This window comes from Papaver somniferum, unplaced genomic scaffold (genome assembly GCF_003573695.1).
Source record: "Papaver somniferum cultivar HN1 unplaced genomic scaffold, ASM357369v1 unplaced-scaffold_57, whole genome shotgun sequence".
Classification (NCBI taxonomy): Eukaryota; Viridiplantae; Streptophyta; class Magnoliopsida; order Ranunculales; family Papaveraceae; genus Papaver; species Papaver somniferum.
The window spans coordinates 3,117,747-3,141,121 of NW_020648415.1; the positions used below are offsets into that span (position 1 = coordinate 3,117,747).

The 23,375-nt window shown below is 37.4% G+C and overlaps 1 protein-coding gene and 1 pseudogene across 1 annotated transcript; both read left to right on the forward strand.

Moving 5' to 3' along the window:
* The first annotated feature begins 6,889 nt into the window (after positions 1-6,889).
* Positions 6,890-10,395, forward strand: LOC113343362 (eukaryotic translation initiation factor 3 subunit I-like). The gene is made up of 8 exons (XM_026587585.1): positions 6,890-7,159; positions 7,812-8,027; positions 8,612-8,739; positions 8,930-9,049; positions 9,185-9,274; positions 9,712-9,798; positions 9,898-9,977; positions 10,139-10,395. Exons 1-8 carry the CDS (start codon positions 6,976-6,978, stop codon positions 10,212-10,214), a joined length of 981 nt encoding a protein of 326 aa, XP_026443370.1. The 5' UTR covers positions 6,890-6,975; the 3' UTR covers positions 10,215-10,395.
* A 558-nt stretch (positions 10,396-10,953) lies between these two features.
* LOC113343320 lies at positions 10,954-15,051 on the forward strand (annotated as a pseudogene).
* Positions 15,052-23,375: the final 8,324 nt, after the last annotated feature.

Genomic DNA, 23,375 nt, shown 5'->3' on the forward strand with positions numbered 1-23,375 from the left:
GAGAAATTACATCGATTTATTCACTGTATTCACGAATTGCTTGCCAAGGAGCAAGTTGAAGACCATCAATGCTCGACGGAGCAAAATTCTGAAGCAAATTAACAAATATTTTTTTTGTGATCCTAATTACACGGATAAGAAAAAGTCATGAAGGAAGAAACATTGACAACTCACCAAAGAAACAGCTGGGGACTATGCACTATTTGGTAACATCCTGTAATTCTTACTTTTGGGTTCTCCACCCTGGGGACTTTTTTTCATTTCCGTGAAGTCTACATTAATCCAAGGTCTCACTACACGACCATCCTGTGGTAAAGTTAATGAAGCAATTAAGATGGGATTATCATGTTTCTATAAAAGTCATAATAAGAATACTTAATTGTGAACATCCTGGAAGTACTTTTCATTTATCACCATTGGAGGGATACTTCAATCTTGGTCGATCAGAAATCATCTCAACAGAAGGAGGTTCTTGTACCATAGGTTTAACATGTAAGCAATCAAGTTGCTGATTCCAGAAATTTATATAACCTGGGGTTGCGTAGGCGACTCAGTCAGAACAAGAGAACATATATTTGCGTCCATTCAGATGTGTACAATCCAAGGAAATTTTAAGTTGGTCGACTGATAGCTTTCTCTTCCGAACATTTGTAACACACTGATCAAGACCCATTTGTCGAGCCGCTCTATCGATATTATATTCCTCCACCAGAAACTTTCCTTGTATTAATGATACTAAATAACCAGGAGTTGTATGAAGGATCTCTCACCATCATTCAGGTATGTACCGAATTCCAAAGTGACATTTTCTTCAGCAGCATTGAAAGTGATCAATTGTGATACGTAAGAAGGAACCGACGCCCATGGAAGAAAATTAAACTCATACTCGTTGTCCAAAAAACTGGTGAGGCGTGTCTTGAGTCGAGGCTGTTTTGTGGACCAACGCATCATCCTGGAATTATCTTTCTCAGTAAAAGCATGATGAGCATCAACATTTCGTCCTTGCTAGACGCTACGAGGAATCAATGCATAATTATTGAAGCGCTCCCACAATAAGGCTTGGAGAAACATTGTATTAACGTATGTTTCGATTTTCATAAATCTATTGGAAATTCTGGAATCTATAACCAAGGAGTCTAAATTGGAGAATAATGAAGCCAAAAACAGGCTACCGATGGGAAGTTTCTCACCTTGAGCAAACTTAATGGCAAAACAAACAAAAATGGCTTCAACAAGTTTCTAATATCTTCAAGTACATCTCTAGACAACCACAAGCACAAGAAAGCATTAATGGTTAATGTACCATCGACAGGTCTTTCAGGAGCCCTATCTCATGGCCACCAGTACCTCAACCATTGAGCATAACAAAATTTGCCAGATAATTTGTTAATGCCATATATCGTGGTTGTCAAGACATCAAACATCGCAATCTCCTTTGCCGAAAGTCCTTCAGGAAAATTACCCGTAAACTTGAAGATGCAATAAATAACTACATCCTCCAAAGTGATGGTAAATTCTCCCCATCTGCATATGAAAGCGTGAGTAGTAATACACCAGCGAGCGATCAAATGATAGATAAACAAATCTCCAACTAATTGAATAGCTCGTGTCACCTGTGCACGATCTAGCATGGTTCGTACACGATCATAACCCAACATATGCCTCGCCCATCCAGAAAAGTCTGTTAAAGGTTTTCGAGAAAGCTTGAATTCTATATGTGAAGCAGAGTAATGCCCTCCTTGTAGACAGAACCAAATTATCGCTCAAGGAGATACCAATTTTCTCTGAGTAATATCCATGAGATCTATAAGAAGGCGAAATGAAGAACCTGAGAGACGTTTTTCATGTCTATATTAAACCACAAAGAAATCATCATCAGTGTTTGGAATATTCTTTATTCCAGGTGCTTCTTCTTCATCATTAATGGAAGTCCCATCTACAGAGATACCATTCTTGAAGTTGTATCTGCGGAGGTATCATCTTTGGAGGTGCCATCATGAGAATCAGTCATCCTTCCGAAGTTGTTGTGACATCCATACAACATTTCTACTTCAGTATATCACTCTTATGCAAATTTCATCAAGTGGAATTAAAGCACAACAAAATAATAAGAATGCTCACATCAGCGTCTACAAAAATGGTAACAAATCAGTCCTTACTTGTTTACAATTTCACTAGCTATAGTAATTATAAACTAAAAATTTCAAAAATTTTCTCGATCCTTCAAATCTGCAAAAACGAGAAAAATTCATTATTCCAAATCATAACTTGATTTTCATAAAATTGTGAGCAAGTCACATAATTTTCACTGTGTGAGCAAGTCATATAATTTCCACCGTGTGAGCAATTTACATAATCTTCACCGTGTGAAAATTCACTGATTTTCTACTACATGAGCATCTACTATTAAATCACAAAGTTTATGAAAACATTATTCATCATAAATAATTGTTTACCTTTAACAATTGCTCAAAATCGAAATCTGGTTTTACAAAAAAAAATAATTAATCATGAATAACTCACGTATTATTATTAAAAAAAAAATTGACGTGAGCGACTAAATCACGTAAACATTATTAAAAAAACGGATGTGAGTGAATAACTCATGCAAATAAAAAAAATCCGCTCGAAAGAGCATTTGTCCAAAAAACGAGGGTCTTCTCTATTTTATGCAAATCCACATGTTCAAAATAAAAGTTTGTTTTCATGAAATCTCATTGGCAAAATTTCCTTCTCTGCAATTAAGACCATGGCTATTAAAAATATATGTATCTCTTTCATATTAGGGATTATTGTTCGTTTCTTAAACTAACGGACGGACGGACGTCCGTTTCCTAAAACAATTTTTTATAAAATTTACGCATGCATTTGCATATATGGGATTTTGTATTATGAACAGCTCATGAACTTTCGAAATAATTTTTTTTTTCTTACCTGAACTGGCCGAAGTTGGCTGGAACTTCGTCGGACGGTGACAGCCGGTTCCGGCGAATTTTTTTCACTTCCTACTGCTTGAACGTGAAAGAGATGAAGGAGAAGGGAGGCTTGGTCGGTCACAAGAAATAAAATCTTTTTTTTAGGGATTCTTCCCTTTTATAACAATTTTATTTCGAAAAACCTAATCAAACAAGGATTTCCATTTTGGGCCCGGGCTCGTAAAAGCTAAACCGACTAAAAATGGGCGTCCGATCGTCTGAATCAGCGATGCTTCATCTCTTTGTGCTCACGGGATGACACTCTATCATACCACCAGATTCCTTATCTAGGCATTTGCTTGTACATGATATCATTGGAGCAAATTGGGGATTCTGGAAATTCCTTTTACGACTAAGTTCAACTACTTATCTCATCTACTGGAAAATCACCATCCAGTGCTTACTGCGGAACATGACCGTCCCTCACTAAGCATGGGAACTAATGTTGATGGTGGATTTTCGATAAAGGCTAAAATCGTAAAATAACGATACTGCATGTTTCTGTCCCGGCTTCAGGAATGTATGTGAAAATCATATTTTATGATTTATGAACCATTTCACGGTCTCTGACTGAGCGAACATCCTCTCAGAGCTATGATGAATATGCTCCTCGAAAAGCCTCTCAGCTGAGCGTTCGACACTTTGCACATTTCATCCTCACCTCTACGTGGAATCGAAATGATTGGACGACTCCTAGACATATTGCATGCTAGTATAGAGTGCTAACGTCTTCAGGATGTCACACTGTTTGTTGTTCCCTGACTATGTATAGAGAACGTGTATAGAATCTCTTAACGATTGGATGGATCCTAGACATATTGCATGCTAGTATAGAACACTAACTTTTTTAGGACGTCACACTGTTTGTTGTTCCCCGACTATACGCCCCAATATTCAGAACGAGTATGATGCTTCCATTATATCATACCTCCATTCTCGAATAAACTCGCTCCTAGACTTGTCGCATGCTAGTGTGGAGCAATTTATAGATTAATTCTAGCGTGTCATTCATCAATTGAATTCCTAGAAAATAATCTATTTATCTCATTACTCCATTTTGTGGATGATTCTCATCTGAATTCCATGTATTAGTAATAGATAATCATTCTATCTCATTACTTTTTTTTGTGGCTGATTCTCAGCTGAATTCCATGGATTAGTAATGGATACTCAATTTATTGTTATTACTCCGTTTCATGGCTGATTCTCAGCTGAATTCCATGACTTAGTATTAAATATTCATTGATCGGGCAGGGCCACCACCTAGTAAGACCCGAGAAAATGGTGTGAGTGTACTTAGCAATAATGCACGAGCGAGCACCCGAGTGCACGAACGAGCATTCAAAAAATATGGACAAACGAGGAAACCTATGCAAAATATGGAAGAAAAATAATATTAATAAAATAATAAAATGGGGCCCAGGGGGACCGGGCCTACCGGTCAGCCAGTCCCATGCCTCTTCCTTTTATTTTACCTTATTTTATTATTTTTCCTAATCTCGGGAAAACTCCTTCATTTGAGCAAACTCCCTCGTTTGAGCAAAACTCTCAGTTTCTCCATATTTCCTTCACATGATGAAAAATAATTAAAAAATAGGGAAAGGTGTCACGGGACCGAGCCTACTAGCCGGCCGGCCATGCCCTACCCGTGGCCGGTCCCACTCCTTATGATCTCTTAATTTATTATTATTATTTCCTCCATCTCATGAAACTCCTCCGCTTGAGCAAAAACCCTGGGTTTTCCATATTTTCTCAAATATTGATCAAATGGTCGAAAACCAAAAAGTCAAATGGTCACATGACCGACTAGGCTCCTCACGTAAATATTAAAATATTATTATTTTAATATTGTTAAAATATTGATCGCACGAGCAAAGTTCTACTTGCTCATTCGAGCAAAATCGAGAGTTTCAGACAAGATCAAACTCTTCTGAAAATCCAAAATATTGCTCGAAAGCGCGTCAGTAAATATCAAAGTTCTCAGAATTGAAACACGAAAAATATGGTGGCATGGGCATGCCACCTTGACCGACCAAGGTCGGCTCTTAGGCTTGCAAAGAGCCGGTCCCACATACTTTAACAATTTTGACCTAATGCTCATATTGGGTTCAAACGCTTTCCAACCAACATGGAACTTGTTCAATCGACCACCAGCTAGTCCCACGATCACCATGGGATGGTTTCATACCCCTTGGTCGGTCCCTCATCTCTCCATAATTAGGTTTTATTTCCTAACGCTCGGACGCGCACAATATTTTAATAAATGATTAAACCAACATTTAATCATATCCATTCATCGACTGGTCTACAAAGGACTTTGGTGCATGCTCACTCGAGCACCTTGGCGTTACATGGTCGGACATCATCCCATGTACCCGGTCCCTCCCTCACTGAGTGATTGACTTTCAATAAATCATCAGTTGATCAACAACCGATCAAAAGTAGGGTTTTGAACTTAATGCTCTGCAAACCATAATTCTGAACAAGTTTGAACACTAATAATTTTATATTGATCCAACAATCAACATCTTGATTAATTATATAATATTTGGTCCAACTACCAATATTTTAATAAATATTTTATTTGGTCATGCTACCAATAATTGTTCATACAAGCAATATTCGCCCAGACAAGCAATATTTGTTCAGAATATCAATTTTGATTCAACTACCAATATTTAATAGTCCATCAAATAGGAAATATTTGCTCAGACGGACTAGTAATATTACTCAACTATCAATGATTAATAATTCATCAATCGAGCAATATTCGCTCAGAAGAGCAATATTTGTTCAAATTATCAATATTCATTATGTTGATTCAGCTATCAACATTCGAGAATTATCCATATGTCCGAGGAGACATGTTTAGTCCATGAATCATAGAGCATTCATCAATCATGCTCGATTCAACAAAACTTACACTCATTGTCTAATCAAGTCAACAACTGACTAATTAAATACATGTCTGCCTTGTAGACTCCACAATCATGAGACATCAATCATGTCACATGGGGGGATTTTAATTAGGGTTTTGGTCTGGCGGCCTATGGCACGTGTGTTCATCCACGATGAGAAATGTGAGTAAGTCTTGCAAACGGTTTAGGAAGTTAGCAAAGTAGTGGGTGGACAATCAACCAAGTCTCCGCACGACCTGGAACTGGTTTAACCACGATTTCCCACTTTCTCACTCTTTCACTCAAGCAACCGTCACACTTACTGGAGATCAATGTGTCTACCTTCTGGCAATATAAATAAGTCTCTGAATTCACGATTAAAAGACAATCTAACAATCTCAGATATACAGGAATTACCACAAGAATTCTCATTTGAACAAACACTCTCAAGTTGAGCAGAATTCAAACTTATTCGAACCCACCAGTTCATTTGTAGAAACCTACAACACACTCATAATCCTTGATCAACATTGATCTCACATACTTCTCAGCTTCCCTCCTACAGATCGACCCTTTTCCCTTTTTGTGACCGAATTGACTCTGGAATGACCATTGTCTTGGTTTAGACCGGAGTCCTACATATTGATCTCTCGAACTCAAAACACTCCCGCGCAGTACATCTGCGCGGTTGAGGAGTCCCAGTCCGCACGGTCGTCTCTTCACTTTCCTAAAAAAACAGGAAATCGGTTTTCCCATCAACATGGGTATTCTTTTTTTGTACTCATCAACAGGGGTATTCACCGTTGATATACAGTGGCCCACACATTTACAAAGCCGTGCACATCAATGCCGCCATCTATGATGATGATCCATCCAACGACCAAGATATAGCAAACAAAAATTCTTGATGTACCAAAGGTCACATAAATTAGCCAGCCCCGTAGCTTTTAACTAGTTTGTTTCTTTATGTGTGCTCGGAAAACCCCTATTTATAACCGAAGTAAGTTGTTGGTAAGACCATAGGTGGTATCATTAACAAATCAAACCCTAAATTGAAATCCAGTTTTGTTCAATTGTCATAATTTCTTCTTGATTGTAAAAGTATGAGACCATTCTTGATGAAAGGCCATGAACGGCCTTTGACGTTTCTTAAGTACAACAGACAAGGTGATCTTCTCTTTTCATGTGCCAAAGATCATACACCCACTGTGTGGTTTGCGGATAACGGTGAGCGATTGGGTGCGTACAATGGACACAAAGGAGCCGTCTGGTGTTGTGATGTTTCAAGTAAGTTGTGATTTCCCAATCATCTATTACTTTTTTGTTGTTTGGAATAATGGTGAAGGTATTTGCATGTTGATGTGCATCTGACATATTCGCAGAAATTACTTATGCTCAGCCTTTGGTTTGTGTTAGAAGGTTTTCTTCGAAGCTTTTATAACTGATTGAGTGTAATTTTCCTGTAAATCCTAGCATATTTCAGTGCTGAGGGTTATTCTGGATAATCTGTTTGAAAGATTTGTTTGAGTTGAAGTCCGAGATGCACATCCTCTAAGCAATTCTTAGGCACAGCGTCATAGTCTCACTTCAGGGCACAGTTTAGTAGCTAAGAACGCACAATGTCGAACTGTTTTAAACTTTATATTGAACTTTGAGATGTTAGGTAACTGAAATCTGTTTGGCTAAGTTTTTAGCATAAAGCTAACCCAGCACTTTGATGTGAGCCCCAAAACCATTACCCTCCTTGTTGGTTCTTGGGGAAGATCATTCTTTCTGCAAATATTTACCTTGTGATTGGAATTGGATTTTATATTGGACCACAGGATAAAAGATGGCAGATATACGAAGATTGAAGAGCTTGCTAATTGATTTTTGCTTCAATATTTTGTGGAGTTAAATTTTGACTATTCAAGTGCTAATATATCTCAATATCATTCAGGGGATTCCAGGCGTCTGATTACAGGAAGTGCGGATCGGTCAGCAAAGCTCTGGGATGTTAAATCTGGAACTCTGCTCTTTACCTTTGAATTTGATTCTCCAGCTAGATCTGTAGATTTTGCAGTTGGAGATAAGCTTGCTGTGATCACCACGGACCCATTCATGGAACAGACTTCAGCGATTCATGTGAAAACTATTTCGAATGATCCCAATGAACGTGCGTATGTGTTCACTTTTTATTTAGTATTTTTTTTGTTATTGTTTATTCTTCCTATATCTTCTTCTGAAAGCTGTTGCTTTCTTCAATTAATTGATGAGTTGGCTTTTATTTGTTTTTCTATCGACTTTATGCACTTGTGTATTAACATTGCAACTTCAACTAGTATTAGTATTGCTTGATATATTTTCGAGTCTAAGTTATGGTTCATCTGTTTAAGGAACACTATTTTAAATCTAATTGAGTTGAGTATTATTCTTGGTTTCGCATGAAAAGAAAATCCGTATGTGTTAACTATCACTTGTTAACCAGAATCCTAAACTGGCTAAATAAATTGTAGAATCTAACTTTGGTCAGGGTAGCACTTCAATTAAAGGTAAAGTTAAGAACATAAAAAATTGACTGTATTACTGTTTTGAAATAAGAAAACAGCAGTACAAGGTTCTTATTGGAAAAAGAAGGAAAAAGAAGCATAGAATTCATACAGCTATGTTAGCTAATTGTGGCTTGTGTCTTCCATGTATCTGTTTGCCTGGAATGAACTCGTAGATATATAACTCGAAAACTGATGTATCATTTTGTAGAGACCGCTGAGTCTGCGCTTAAAATCACTGGACCCCGAGGAAGAATCAACAGAGCGGTCTGGGGACCCTTGAACAGGACTATAATAAGTGCTGGAGAAGATGCGATAATTCGTATCTGGGATTCTGAGGTATGTACCCCTACAGAGGAAATTCAATGTGCTAAAGTGTAGCTAGACAATCTTTATAATTTCTTGTGATGTGCCGGCACAGTGAAAAATATTTTTTGGAACACCCATTTTCTTACAGTGAAGTCCTTGTGTACTCTCTGTAAAAGATCGGTAGATACCTCAACTTTAACATTACTCTATCGACTTGCAGACAGGGAAAATGCTGAATGAATCAAGCAAGGAAACTGGTCATTCGAAAACAATTACTTCATTGTCAATGTCTGAAGATGGCTCACACTTTTTAACTGGTTCTTCGGACAAATCTGCTAAGGTATACACTTCGTGAAAACATTCTTTTTCTGCCATTTCTCTATTTATATTTGACCCATTTCTTCTTCATTCTTCTATTTTTATACTTTGGCCTTCTTTTCTTATTGATAACCAGTTTTTTTCATTTTTGTTTTAGCTTTGGGACTCCAGGACATTGACAAATTTAAAGACATATTCAACTGGAAGTCCAATCAATGCTGTTGCTATGTCTCCACTTCTTGAACATGTACGTGCTTATGTAACTTGAACTGCGGAGCACATTGATGCCTAGTAGGCTAGTATACTTTATACCATGTTTCCTGAAACTTTATTTTTTTTATTTCGTTTGGTTTGCTCGGTTATGTGCTGAAACACGAGTCGTCCTTTGCAACCTTAATTGTTTGTAAAGAAATTGTTCTTTGTGACCTTGAAACTGTGCAACCATACTGGTGTTCAGTTTCTGCAGCTTTCAGCTATCAGTATTTTTGCTGAATAAAAGCTAGCATGTATTCTTGCATTCCATAGTACTTCAATAGGCAGACATGATGGGTCATAATATAGGGTGTCATCTCCAGGTTTTTCTAATATTGAGGATTTTTATCTTAATTTCTACCTTTTAAAGATGCTCGTTCATATTTTTCATATTGTTTAGGGACTAATCTTATTTGTGCGCTTAATATATAGGTGGTGATTGGAGGTGGTCAGGCCGCAGGTGAAGTCACCACTACCCATCATCGTGCTGGGAATTTCGAGGCTAAATTCTTCCACAAGGTGAGGCATTTTGTTACATGACCTAGTGCATGCAGATCATGTTTTTTCCCGGCTACTCTCTGTTACTGATAAAAGTTCATGGGTTTTCTTTGAAAATAGGTTCTTCAAGAAGAAATAGGTGGTGTAAAAGGACATTTTGGTCCAATGAATGCGTTGGCAATCAACCCTGATGGAAGAAGGTATATATCATTTTATTCTCTAATCTTTTTTAATATCATTCGAAACTGTCAATTTATACATCTAGTGCAGATTTTCAGAACTAACAGTATCAGAACCATATGAGGATTTCTCATTCTACTCCATGTAGTTCTTACGTTGTTTATCTTTCTGTTTTGTACAGTTTCTCAAGTGGAGGAGAAGATGGTTATATTAGGTTGCACCATTTTGACAAAGATTACTTCAATATCAAGATGTAGTTCGCCGTTTGTTCTGTTGATCCAGATCATCTTGATTTGGTCATGGGAGTATTTGTACCTCATTTTAACCTTTAGAGTTTTTGCTTTTAGCGTTTTTGTTGTGATGCCTAAAATTTTGTGAAACACATACCAAGATATTTGGGAAAATAGTAGTGTCACATTTATGAGCTAGTAATGGATGACATGCTTGCATTTAATGGAATCCATATATCTCTTTTAAGTCTCTTTAAACTCTCTTCTAAATGTGGCCGAGTCTAAGCCGCCATCAACCTAAGTTGTCTCAACTCAGAATTTCACAAAATGTTGTACCACGCCTTAACTTATGATTTTATTTTTGATCGGTTTCAACTTATGACTCTTATCACAAAATAATAGCAGCACACATCCAAGGCTTTCAGTACGCAGAGATTTGGATATGAGAACGATGCTCTAGACCTAAAAGGGCAAATAATAATTATCACTCTCTATCAAAGGGGAGACTGTAGTTTGTCATGATGAGAAAGAGTAAGGTTCCTTCCTAAGGTGAGAAACTTTAGACGAATGTTATGTAGTCGGACTGTAAAAAAATATGCAGAAGATTCCACTGGTACAGTGGTTTGGTACCCATTAGCAGCTATGGTCTCGTGATGCTAAAAAGACGTTTTGACTCATCCAACCACCAAAGTATCGATATCAATATAAAAAGATAAATAAAATCAATATCAATACTTACACTTATGACTCATGAGTAGTGTGCACCATGGTAGCTCATGTTTGTTCATGGTCTACCAAAGTTTCATGCCACATCATATATCCTTACCCTTCGCGGAAAAAATAAGTACTCCATGAAAGAGAAGTGGGTAAAGAAACAACGTCTAAAACTCTGATAACGTGTTTGGATATTAAAAATAGAAGTGATTTTGTTTTTTTCAGAAATAAAAGTTAATCAGAAACAAAAAAAAGTCATCCGATTGTTGTCGTGTATTTGCTTAGACCTGTTGTTATTCACTTCTCGAGACTCGAAACTTTTTTTCAAATCCTTACTTATTCTTCTTTTTTTGGTTCCCTTTTATTTTATTTTTTCCCTTTGCCTTCAATGGTCTCCTAGTAAAGAAAACACAACATCAAAATCTAAAACACTCAAGACTCAACCATTCCAACCCCACAGAAACTTTTCTTGCATGTTTTGCTGTACCCATCACAGCCTCGTAACATCTATATATATTCATCTATTTATTTCATGGACTTCTTTTTCTTGTCTTTGTTTTTGGAATTTGGGTTTTCTCTCTGCAACAAATACAGATTCATTGACTCTATTCTGAAGTGGTAAGTCTTAAAAGGTTCAAATCTGATTTTGTTCATCTTCTCAGAGATTTTTAGTGGGACCCATTAGAGGGAAGAAGAGGAAAAGGAAAGTAGTAGAGAAGAAGGTCGATAGAAGTGGTAGTGGTGGTGGTGGTGGTGTTGGTTCTCAACTTCATTGTAGAAAGATGAACAACCTAAAGATTGGTGGGATGAGTTTTCTAAAAGGATTACTAGTATGGGTTTTTCATTTTATGTTGTCATTTTACCATTTGCTGTATGTATTCATGTTTTGGTTGATGTATATTGAATGTTGTTCTTGGTTGTTGTGTTTTAGGTATTCTATTTCTGCTCTAAAGTGATTTCACATAAACATAGTTATACTGAGTAACCAGACTAGAGTCTATTGAGGTTGTATACAGAATGTATCTTGGTAATAAAATGGATATATAGGCACAATTTGTTATTGTGGTTGATGTTCATGGTTATTTGTTGAACATTCGTGTTATAGTAACTGTGACTTTGTGTCTATCGGTTTATGAAAAAAGAAGCCATGGTGGCTTTAGGACTTCGCTCAGATTGTTCTTGCCAGGAGGTTTGCATAGGGGTGAGACGTTAGTGATTATACAATATTTGGTTGTAAGCAATGATTCATTTTGTCATCCCGCATTCCCTTGGGGTGTTCGGCTTTACAGCTTGAGCTCTCTGTATCACTTTTGAGTTGGGAAAAAAATACCACATTTTAGGTGTAACTTGTGTTTGTGTTGCAAGTGTATCACTAAGAAACAACCGTTTTAGGTCAACTTTCATGTTAGCTCATAGCTCGATGAATGTCTGAGTATTTCCTGACCAAACATTTGGAGGAATAGAGGTGAGACAGATGGTGTTGTGTCTTAGCGCAGAGTAGGAATTACAGATAGTTTATAGGTAGTCACCCCCACCAATAGTTCATAATGCGAGAGTATTAAGACCCATTGTATCTCTCACTCTAAACTTGGAATAAGCTATTCTAAGACGTGAATAATCAACATTCTTTGGAAAGGATTAAGAAATTTAATTTTCATAGTTATTTTGTTCTTCCAGTGATATCAGTTTCAGCAGATGTCTTAATTTTTCTATCTTTGATTTGAATTTTCTCTTAGAGACTTATTACCAAATGTAATTGCTATTCCAGATAAATTTAACAATGCTCATTTCCTAGGTTCCCACTTCTTGCTCATATGTAGTAAAACTTTGCGGTGCACCTTTTGACAATTGTGTACAGTTGCCGGAAAATGGATTTAATGTAGGGTGTAGTTACTTATTTCAGCTTGTGCACAAAATGCTGAACTTGCTCAGGATACTAATTGGCGGTCGTACTGGATACCAACGTTGTCAATCTCCCAAGACAAATATGAAACTCTAGCCCATACCGTGGATACTTCAACCTTGTGCCAATTCATCGCATAACAATGTTATCGAGCAACTCTAGCATAATTGGATGATGACTTAGGCGATGATTGGATCAATCATCGATACCCTTACCCTAGTCACATTAGCTTATTGATGCGGTTCTCCTCCAGGGATCATATCACCATGATTGCCTCTGTGTGGGTCATTACTCCTTTTGCTTCCTACTTGGCATTTATTTTCACCTTCTTCCGGACTGATAGATTTTTGAATTGTGATAATGTAGTGTGGCTGAGTAACTAATAGGAGCCTATAATATCACCCTTGTGGCGCCATAATGAACGTTTGAATGACCTACATTATCTCCGCTGATCCTTTGCTCAATTTTCTACTATTTTGCGTGAGGGTCCAATTTCAAAACCTAATGCAATCTAGTTTCTGTCCACTGATATCTGCCACCTTCTCGAAGACCTATCTAGATGGTAAATTGATATTTTCTTTTAGTTACTTCAAAAACCGATAGGTTCCACTCATCTGACATACAACTGCATAGATGTTTCTTCAAAATATATGGAACACCTTGATTACAGAAATTGCCCATTATCTAAGTAATATCCTGGAAGCCTAATCCTAATATTAATTTGCAAAGAATCAAATTAAAGTTTGTGCCAAGAAAAGAGGTCTACTTAGTTAGGAAATGATTTAACAATTCTATTAGTGCAGTATATATCACCTAGAGTTTGAGGCGTCACGTTTACCAGAATAGAGATAGTGTTGTGGATTGTATTAATTTAATAGTCTCTTCAGGCGAGTACAATTTTTTTTGAGGAGTTTGATTAGTTCAAGAGTGCTCAGCAGTGTAAATTCCAGTATCCATGAAATCCCAAGGGAACAAAGCATCTAAAAATTGTGTATCTTTGTAGAACCTCACTGAACGGTTAGCAAGTTCTGTTCAGTGACTAATAATTTCTTCATTTCTTGAGACAAATATATCTTCTTATTACAGAGCTGATACCAAATAGCATGACACTAATTACTTGGGGTTCTCTGACTAGAGAAAAAAAATATATTGAAGGCTCAGACAGTTCATACTGAGACTGGTTACTAACATTTACCCCCCTTTTGCAGGGCCTTCATCTCGATCGAAGAGTTCGAAAAATTTCGAATCTGTTTTCAAGATCTCAAGAAAAACCTTCAACTACGTTTGCTCACTTGTGAAGGAGGATATGATAAAATAGTCACCATTCTCAGCTACAAATGGCAAGTCTTTGGGTTTAAACGACCAAGTAGCAGTCGCTCTAAGAAGGTTAGGCTCAGGTGAGTCATTGGTAATTATAGGTGAGACATTTGGGATAAACCAATCTAGTGTTTCACAAATAACCTGGCGTTTTATTGAGTCTATGGAAAAAAGAGGACTCCTTCATCTAATGTGGCCCTCTACAGAAGCAGAAATGACAAAGGTAAAATCCAAGTTTGAGAAAATGCGAGGCCTTCCCAATTGTTGTGGTGCAATTGATACTACCCATACTGCGATGTGTTTGCCTACAGTGGATACCTCAAACGATGTTTGGTATGATAGCGAAAACAACCACAGCATGATTCTGCAAGCAATTGTTGACCCACAAATGAGGTTTAGAGACATAGTCACTGGATGGCCAGGAAGTGTAAACGAATCGTCATCTCTCCGAAGTTCAGGCTTCTTCAATCTTTGTGAGAAAGGGAATAGACTAAGTGGGAAGAAAATACAGCTTTGCAAAGGTTCAGAATTGAGAGAATATATAATCGGGGACGTGGTTTTCCTCTATTACCCTGGCTTGTCACACCTTATCCAGGTAAACATCTGTCAGAGTCTAAGTAGGAATTCAAGAAGCGACATTTTGCAACCAGAATGGTCGCACAGAGAGCGCTAGCAAGGCTAAAGGAAATGTGGGGGATCCTTCGAGGTACAATGTGGAGGGATACAAATAGGTTGCCGAGAATAATTCTTGTTTGTTGCTTGCTTCATAACATTGTGATCGATATGGAAGATGAAGTACAAGATGAAATGCCTTTAACTCACCACCATGATCCATGTTGCAAGCAACAGATATGTGATTCTGTCGACAAGAAAGCCTCCATGTTGAGAGATAAAATCTCTATCCATCTATCCGGAAATTTTCCACCTTAAATACTGAAACAAATTTGTTTCGACTCATGCCCATGTCTGTCATTTCATTTGTGTTTTTTTTTATGCACGAGGAGTTCAAACTCAATTGTTAGGTTAAAAATTTCACTGTTTTTCTTAGCAGTAATGTCAAATAGTTTAATTCTAATTTCAATTGCGCCATTACAACACAGTAACATAAGGTTGGAAAAGGAACATATTTCATTGATAATTGTTCATAACCATATACATCAAACAGATCCCAGATTTGATAATAAGAACTACATACGAACATCAATTAAAAAGTACAGATATATCTAGGATTAGATAAAACAGTACCTTGATTACGAGATTAGGCACTGAAATTACATATATTGTAGAACGGATCCAGTAATTTACTTGCTGGTAAACTTAGTAACAGCTTTGGTACCTTCAGAAACAACATGTTTAGCTAATTCACTGGGGAGCACAAGACGAACAGAAGTCTGAATCTCACAGGAAACTGCTCAGAATCACACGATTGAGTTGGAAACTGCACAAAAAATCCAACAGATACAATAATCCCATAGGTTTTTTATTGTATCTGTTGGAAACTGCACAAAAAATCAAAACGAATCACAAACAGCTGAGTCGCGGACTAGGTCGCTATCTTTAAGGTGTTTTGCGACCCTGCCTCTTGATTGTGCTAGCAGTCAAAAATTTGTCGAAAACCCTATGGGATAAAAAAGATGATATTCTCTTGCTCGATTTCTCTGCACGTTGAGAAATCGAGCCAACTATCACTCTTTCTAACACTTGCTCAGAATCACACGAAAAACAAATCATATTCTCTTTTCATAAAACCATCCTTATAAAGGCTTAAGAGAATCAATTAGGTTTTAATGGAAATAAATTCTGATTAATTACCCAAAATTAATTTTTCGTAACAGTCAGAAAACGGGCAGAATATAATACCAAAATTAATGAAAATTAATTAGAGAATAATTTCCTTAAAACGTTTTTAAAAACCAAAAGTCAAATTTGCAAAAAGTTATTTTTGAAATCACCAGACCTCCCAAGAGTCCAAGACCCCCAAGGCCCCGCTCTCCTGGACTTTTGATAAAATAATATAGATATATAATATACGAACGATTTTTTGGGGACCAGCCTTTTTTTGAGGGGACCATTGTTTTATAAGGCCATCTACCCTATACTTATAAGGGATGTCCTAAAGTGTAGACATTACTAATTTGCCCCACTAACCCTAATTGAGATTATAACTAAACTAATAACTACCAAAATATAAAAAAACCTAATCTAATCTATTAACAAAAACCAAAATCAGACTACCTACCACTGCACAAAGAAAAAAAAAGTCCTTTTCTTTTTATTCTTCTTCTTCTTCCTTTCAACATCGTCTTCATCCATTAATCTTCGATTCATAAAATTTTCATCGTCGATTAATCAATCGACTATAAGAATGGTTCTTCGAAAGAAAACCAAAAGACTCCCAGGAACAGGTCCCCATTAAACATCTAGTAAATCAGCCAAGTGATTTTGAGATTCATAAAGAAGTGGAAGATCCAAGTGAATCCATAATCCAGTATAATAGAAGCAGTAAGAAGCCTGATTCTTCCATGGGACCGATTCGCAGGTATTTCCCGAGAAACCCATTTCTTTTAATTTGATTTTCATCGATTCAATTGATTAGAAATCATCAAAATAGGGTTTAAATTGAAGCTACAGTGTTTAGTTCGGTTAGAGCGTCTTTTATTGTTGCCTTAGTTTCTTAACCGAACTCCATGAAACGAAGAACACGAAGAACAGTTCGGTTTTATAGGATTGAAAACTAGGTTACCGAACGCGTGAGTTCGTGTTGTTTCGCAAAAAAATTGTTAACCGAACTATAGCCATATTACCAAAAATAGGAAAAAAATCCATGTAACCGAACTGTTTGATTTTTCCCAAAATTTCTAGTACCCACACTACCGAACTCTAGCACCTTTGTTCGGTTGTTTCGCATAAATGTTTAAAACTGCCATGTAACCAAACTATACCCTTATTGCAAAAAAAAAAAAATTTCCATGTAACCGAACTGTTCTTTTTTCCCCTATATGTTTAGTACCCATATAACCGAACTTGTTCCAATATGTTCGGTTTGTTCGCAAAAAACTTTGACAAACCGAACTCTTGGCTATTTACATATATATGTGGAGTTCGGTTTTCTCGAAAAAATAATTGAGTAACCGAACTCTACCCTGGAACACGATTTTTTTTCTTGAGTTGGTTTTTTTTTTCGTGAATTATTCCTTATTTCTTTTGTTTTTTTGTTTAGTGGCAAAGGTAAGAAATCTAACCAACAATTACCGGAAGATTTGAGAACTCCCACGCCTAGAGGCCCAAAACACTTAGGTGTCTATAAGCGTGGAACCAAAAATGCTAAGTATGGAGGTGGGTCATTACCGGGTGTTGTCATCCAAGATGGTGTCAATAGAGATAATGCTGACAACGTAATCCAACAAGTTAATGAAGAGATCGTGGAAGAGATGAGCAGTCAAGAACATAATCAAGGTGGAGAAGATGAACTAGCTCAAGGAGGAGGAAATGAGGGTGGCGATGATGAGGGTGAAAAAGATGAGGAAGGCAGAGACAAGGATGGAGATAAGGATGATGATGAATCAGAGGAGGGCTCGTATGAAGAGGAAGAAGAAGAGGAACAAGCACACATAGTGGTAAAGAGACCTAGAAAGACGCCTAAAAAGCCTTGTGCTACATATTCGCACATTCCTCATAAGGATTTGTGTTTTCCGCCAAAGAATCCAACATTTGGTACTCCAAGAGATGGAGGTGAGGTATTGATGGGCTACAAAAACTCATGGGTTGCCAAGATCTTTGCAACAAAGGTATGGTTCAATCTTAACCATCAAGATTTAGATTTCCCGGTCATTTTATTATATTTTGACATATATTGTTCTTTTCTATATATATATATTAGTATATAAGATATGATGTTATTTTTTTAGGATCATAAAAATGTTGTTCGTGTTTTGAAACGTCAAAAGAACAAGGTATGGAATATAGAAAATGAGTGTGATGAGGTCCGCCTGGCGGTATTTGATTGTGTATTATGGAACGGGATACAACATGCGCACCAAAAATTTGATGCTGTCACTGTTACTGCATTTGCCGAGAGGGATTATCCAGAAACAGATACTTTTCATCTACCTTTTGGTGAGATGGCAATAACTCCGGATGATTGTTTTAGAATCACAGCCATACCAATTACAGGAACAAGTGTTCGAGATGGCTACGATCCCTCGATGAGTTATGAAGTTCTTGAAAAACTAGTCGAAAGGTGTCTAGGATGGAGCGATAAAAGGCACAATGTGAGTTTAGACGAGCTAACAAAGATCCTAAGAAAGGTGATGAGTATAATGAGTTTGAGGAAGACCGCACGTACAAGAAGAAATTGAAAAAGATCAAGCTCAAAACCTTGTTTGATGACTTTTCAGGGACGAAAGATTTGGTTGCTCAAGGAAAGTTGGTGATGACAGAGGAGAAGACTAAGCACCATGTGACTGGTTATTTGTTATATCAACTTGGAACCATCTTCTTCCCTGACACTTCAGGCCACGTGGTAAATGCTCATTACCTCCAGCTATTGGACCCCTTGGATTAGGTGAACAACTACTCTTGGGGCATTGCGTTTATTTCATTCGTTCAAGTGTAACTCAGAAAAGCTTCGAGGCTTAGGAGTCTATATTTTGAAGGCTTATACACCCTTGTTCAGGTACCCCGTTAAATTATCGTTTGTGTGTTTGAATATATAAGTGAATGAATGTGTATTGTTACTAATCATATTGCGAATGTATTATTTTTTGCCTCTTCTCATAGGTTTGGGTGTACGACCACTTCCCTAAACTGCAATTGTCTAATGCTCGCACTCCTTGGCCTTATGGGAAGCCTACAGCTTGTAAATATAAATTTTTGAACTCACAGGAAAAGAATAAGGAAAAAAAGGTGTTGGAGTTGAGGGAAACATTGGATAAGTTAACAGTGGAAGATGTGGTTTTCCATCCTTACAACATTGTATCAGATGAAGACGAGGAGGATGTTGATGTTATTGATTTCTCACCTATTGCGGGTTATAATGGACCGTTGTTTCATCCTGGGGGTTGTACAATGTATAACCCTCGAAGAGTACTTATACAACTTTCTTATGTCCAAAGTGTCCCACAAGTGGAAAACTTCAAGGTAAATAAGGACGGAACTAAGAACAACGAGAAGAATTTCATCCCCAAATACGATCCTGCTCCATCAGTGGACCACTGGAAGAACTTTGGGTATTATCTTGTTCCAGTCGAAGAGTTACAAGATTCGTTTGATGAGCCAAATGCCGCTGACGATGGATATATGGAATGGTATGAACATTTTTCTCATCCTCGTGTAATAAACAGTGTCCAACAAGCCCGTGCTGATAAAGCAAAAGCGACGACAACGGAGAAAGAGGCTCAGAAGATTATGAAGCCTACCCCTATGTGTGGTGATGAGGCCTTGATCTTGTGGAATTCGGAGGTAAGATATTTACTCTTATTTTTGTTTTTCAAAATGTTATAAAGTATTGAAAAATAATAGTGACTTATGTTTTTGATGAGAAAAGGTGAAGGAAAGTGCTAAATTGTTTAAGAAACTGATGGAAAAAATCCGGAGTGGAGAGCCGATGGACACTCGAGAACAAACATACCTCTACAACCAAATAACTAATGTTTTTAATCCCGACCTTGTCGATACAAGCCAGGTTGATCCAAGCCAGACCATGCCGTTGAAAAGGAGTCACCAACAAGGGTAAGGTTCAAGTCGGATGGTTCAACAACAAAGCAGTGGAGATGACACTCCTAGTGACGAAGGACGACCTAAAGCTCCTAAACGAAAGAGTAGAAAAGTTTCTAGTAGTAGTCGTGGTAAATGAGTGATTGCAACAATTAGTAGTTTGTTTTCTTATGTTTGGAAGACTTTTTTATTGCGGATTTGGTAGTTTGTTTCCTTATGTTTTGAAGACTTTTGTTTTGCGGATTTGGTAGTTTGTTTTCTTATGTTTGCTTCTAACATTTAGTTATATGGATTACTAAATGAATTTCATAATTTGGTCTTATGTTGTTGTTGTTACAGTCAAGCTTAAATTAAAATTTTGGATTCAACACAAGTAGTTCGGTTTGATCGCAAATTTACAATGTAACCGAACTCAGCGTTCGGTTATATCGCAAATGTCCAGTATAACCGAACTCAAGGGTTGAACAAAAATGAAAACATGCCAAAACATCCAGAGTCAGGTTCGTTTAACAAGGAAAAAACGGCATGTCATCGAACTGAACAGTTCGGTGATCTACAAAAAAATACTGTGTAACCAAACTCAGCGTTCGGTTTTATCGCAAATGTGCAGTGTAACCGAACTCAGGGGTTGAACAAAAACGAAAACATGCCAAAACATCCAGATGCAGGTTCGGTTAACTAGGAAAAAACGTCAGCTCAGTTCGGTGACCTGCAAAAAATACGTTGTAACCGAACTTTAATGTTCCAAAAAAATGACACTGTTAGGTTACCTGCAGAATTTTACCAGGTAACCGAACTCAAGCTTTGAGACAAATATGAAGATCATTTCTGCATCCTTAGAGACTTTTTCATAATGCGGCTTGGGTATTAAGTTCTTAGTAATTTCATTTTGGCAACGTCATGTATTTTCATTTCCTAACTTATGTCATGAACTAGTTCGATATTGTGTTTTAATCTCATTTCCTAACCGAACTTCTATAAAATGCATTGGGAAAAATAACAAAATATGAGCTAATAACACAAAAATAAGACCAAATACCAAAAAACACAATCTTTCATTCATATGATGATGTTCAAAAGCATACATATATTCTAGCCAAAGGTACATCTAATCATCCCCAAGGGAAACTGCATGTCCATGTATAATTTTGTTCGATTCCTCCAAAGCTTTCCACATCTCCACGTTATGTTCATACATAATGCACCAACCCAACATCGTGTCGGGGTTAAATCCATTCCAAAAAGAGTATGTGCATATCAGAGGCAATGGACAATTTTCTTCTAACCGGAGGCCTACAAAATGGTTGTTGTTAACCAACACAATCACCACTCTCCTGCGTCTAAGTTGCTCGACACATATGGTTGTTTTGGGAGTGTAAGTGAAACTAGCACCCTTTGAGAAATAGTGAACCACACAATTGAATGCATGGGGTGAAACTTGAACCCAAATATATATTGTGGGAGCCCAAAATAATACCAACACCCAAATCTATAGTAGCTTCTTTTCTGCTACTGATTGTTAGGATTTTCTTAGGGAATCACTGACAACCGTGGAATAACGGATCTTGAGATATTATGATGAATAATAAGTAAACCAAGCACAAGCAACTATAATAATACGAGAAAGATAAATCAACTCACAAGACACAATATTTATAGTGGTCCGACCAATACATACAACTTGTATATATTGTATACGTCCACTTTGAGACGCACCAACTCAAATCCACTATGAAGAAAAAACGATTACAACGTCGTGTGAATCCCAGCAAACCCTTGGTTACACCGCAACAATTACCCGAGATGTTAACCTTGTCTCTTGATCCTCACCAATATGCTCTCACAACGAAACCCTAGCTTTAGCCCTAAAAGCTATACAAGAAATCTCTCACCGATCTCTTAATCGTTTTCTACACAATGTACATCTACAAGGCCTAATTACCTATTTATATAGGTTACAAACTTGGCCACCAAGAATTCTAACCGGTTTAGGAAACCCCTTCCCTAAATAACCAAGGCTAAATTTAGGAAATAATTAATTAGTCTTCAATTAACTAACAATCTCCCACTTTGAAGACTCATTTATTATCTTCAAGTCTCATTTTCTTCAACTTTGGATCTGACAGTGCTAAAACATCTTCATGTCAGTGGGGCTCCCCTCCCAGATCCTCATTCTGAGAGACCAACTAAAGACTTGCAGAGCTTTAGCCTGTCTGATGTAACTCCCTTGGTAAACATGTCCGCCGGATTCTTCGAACCAAGAATATTCTCGAGCTTCAACTCTCCTTCTTCTAAGAGATCTCGAATGAAATGATAACGAATATCTATATGCTTTGTCCTAGCATGATAGTCTGAGTTCTTGGCTAAATGTATAGCGCTTTGACTGTCGCTAAACAAAATACTATCTCGTTGTTCCTTTCCCAACTCATCTAACAAACTTCGTAACCAAATAATCTCCTTTCTCGCTTCTGTTACTGCTACGTACTCCACTTCCGTAGTAGACAATGTCGCCAACTTCTGTAATCGTGAGTTCCAGTTCACTGCAGCTGACCCCATAGTATAAACATAACCGGTCGTACTTCGCCTTTTATCTACATCACCTGCGAAGTCTGCATCCACATAACCCCTCAAGATAGAACCACCTTTTCCATAACACAATGGTACGTTTGTATTACCTCTCAAATACCTGAGAATCCACTTCACAGCTTCCCAAATTTTTTTTCCTGGGTTGCTTGCATATCTAGTCACTACTCTCACAGTATGTGCAATATCCGGTATCGCGCACACCATAGCATATATTAGACTCCCAATAGCTGAAGAATATGGTACGTTAGACATGTACTCCTTTTCTTCATCTGTCTTCGCTCACCGCATACTTGAACGACGAATTTGACTCCCAAGTGGAGAACTAAGCGGTTTAGCATTCTCCATATTGAACCTTTTCAACAGTCGTTCAATATATTCAGCCTGACTAAGCATAAGTACACCCTTAGCTATGTCTCTTATGATCCTCATACCAAGAATATGCTTTGCTTCACCAAGATCTTTCATAGCAAACTCACTTGCTAATTGTCTCTTCAAATTCTCAACTTCTTGTAGAGATGTTCCGGCAACCAACACATCATCCACATACAGTAATAATATGATGTAGTCAGAACCGCACTTTTTGAAGTAACAACAATGATCTGCATTACACCATGAGTAACCTCCTCTATGCATGAAGTTATCAAACTTCTTGTACCACTGTCTCGGGGCTTGTTTTAAAACATACAAACTCTTCTTCAGCTTGCACACATCTATTCCTAGCCTTTTACTATGAATCCTTCTGGCTGCTTCATGTAAATTTCTTCATATAGGTCACCATGAAGAAAAGCTGTCTTTACATCCAACTGTTCAAGGTAGAGATCGTCAGAAGGCACTAGACTTAACACTACTCTGACAGTAGTCATCTTTACAACTGGAGAAAATATCTCGTTGTAGTCAACACCAGGTTTCTGCTGAAAACCTTTCACAACAAACCTCGCCTTGTAGCGAATTTC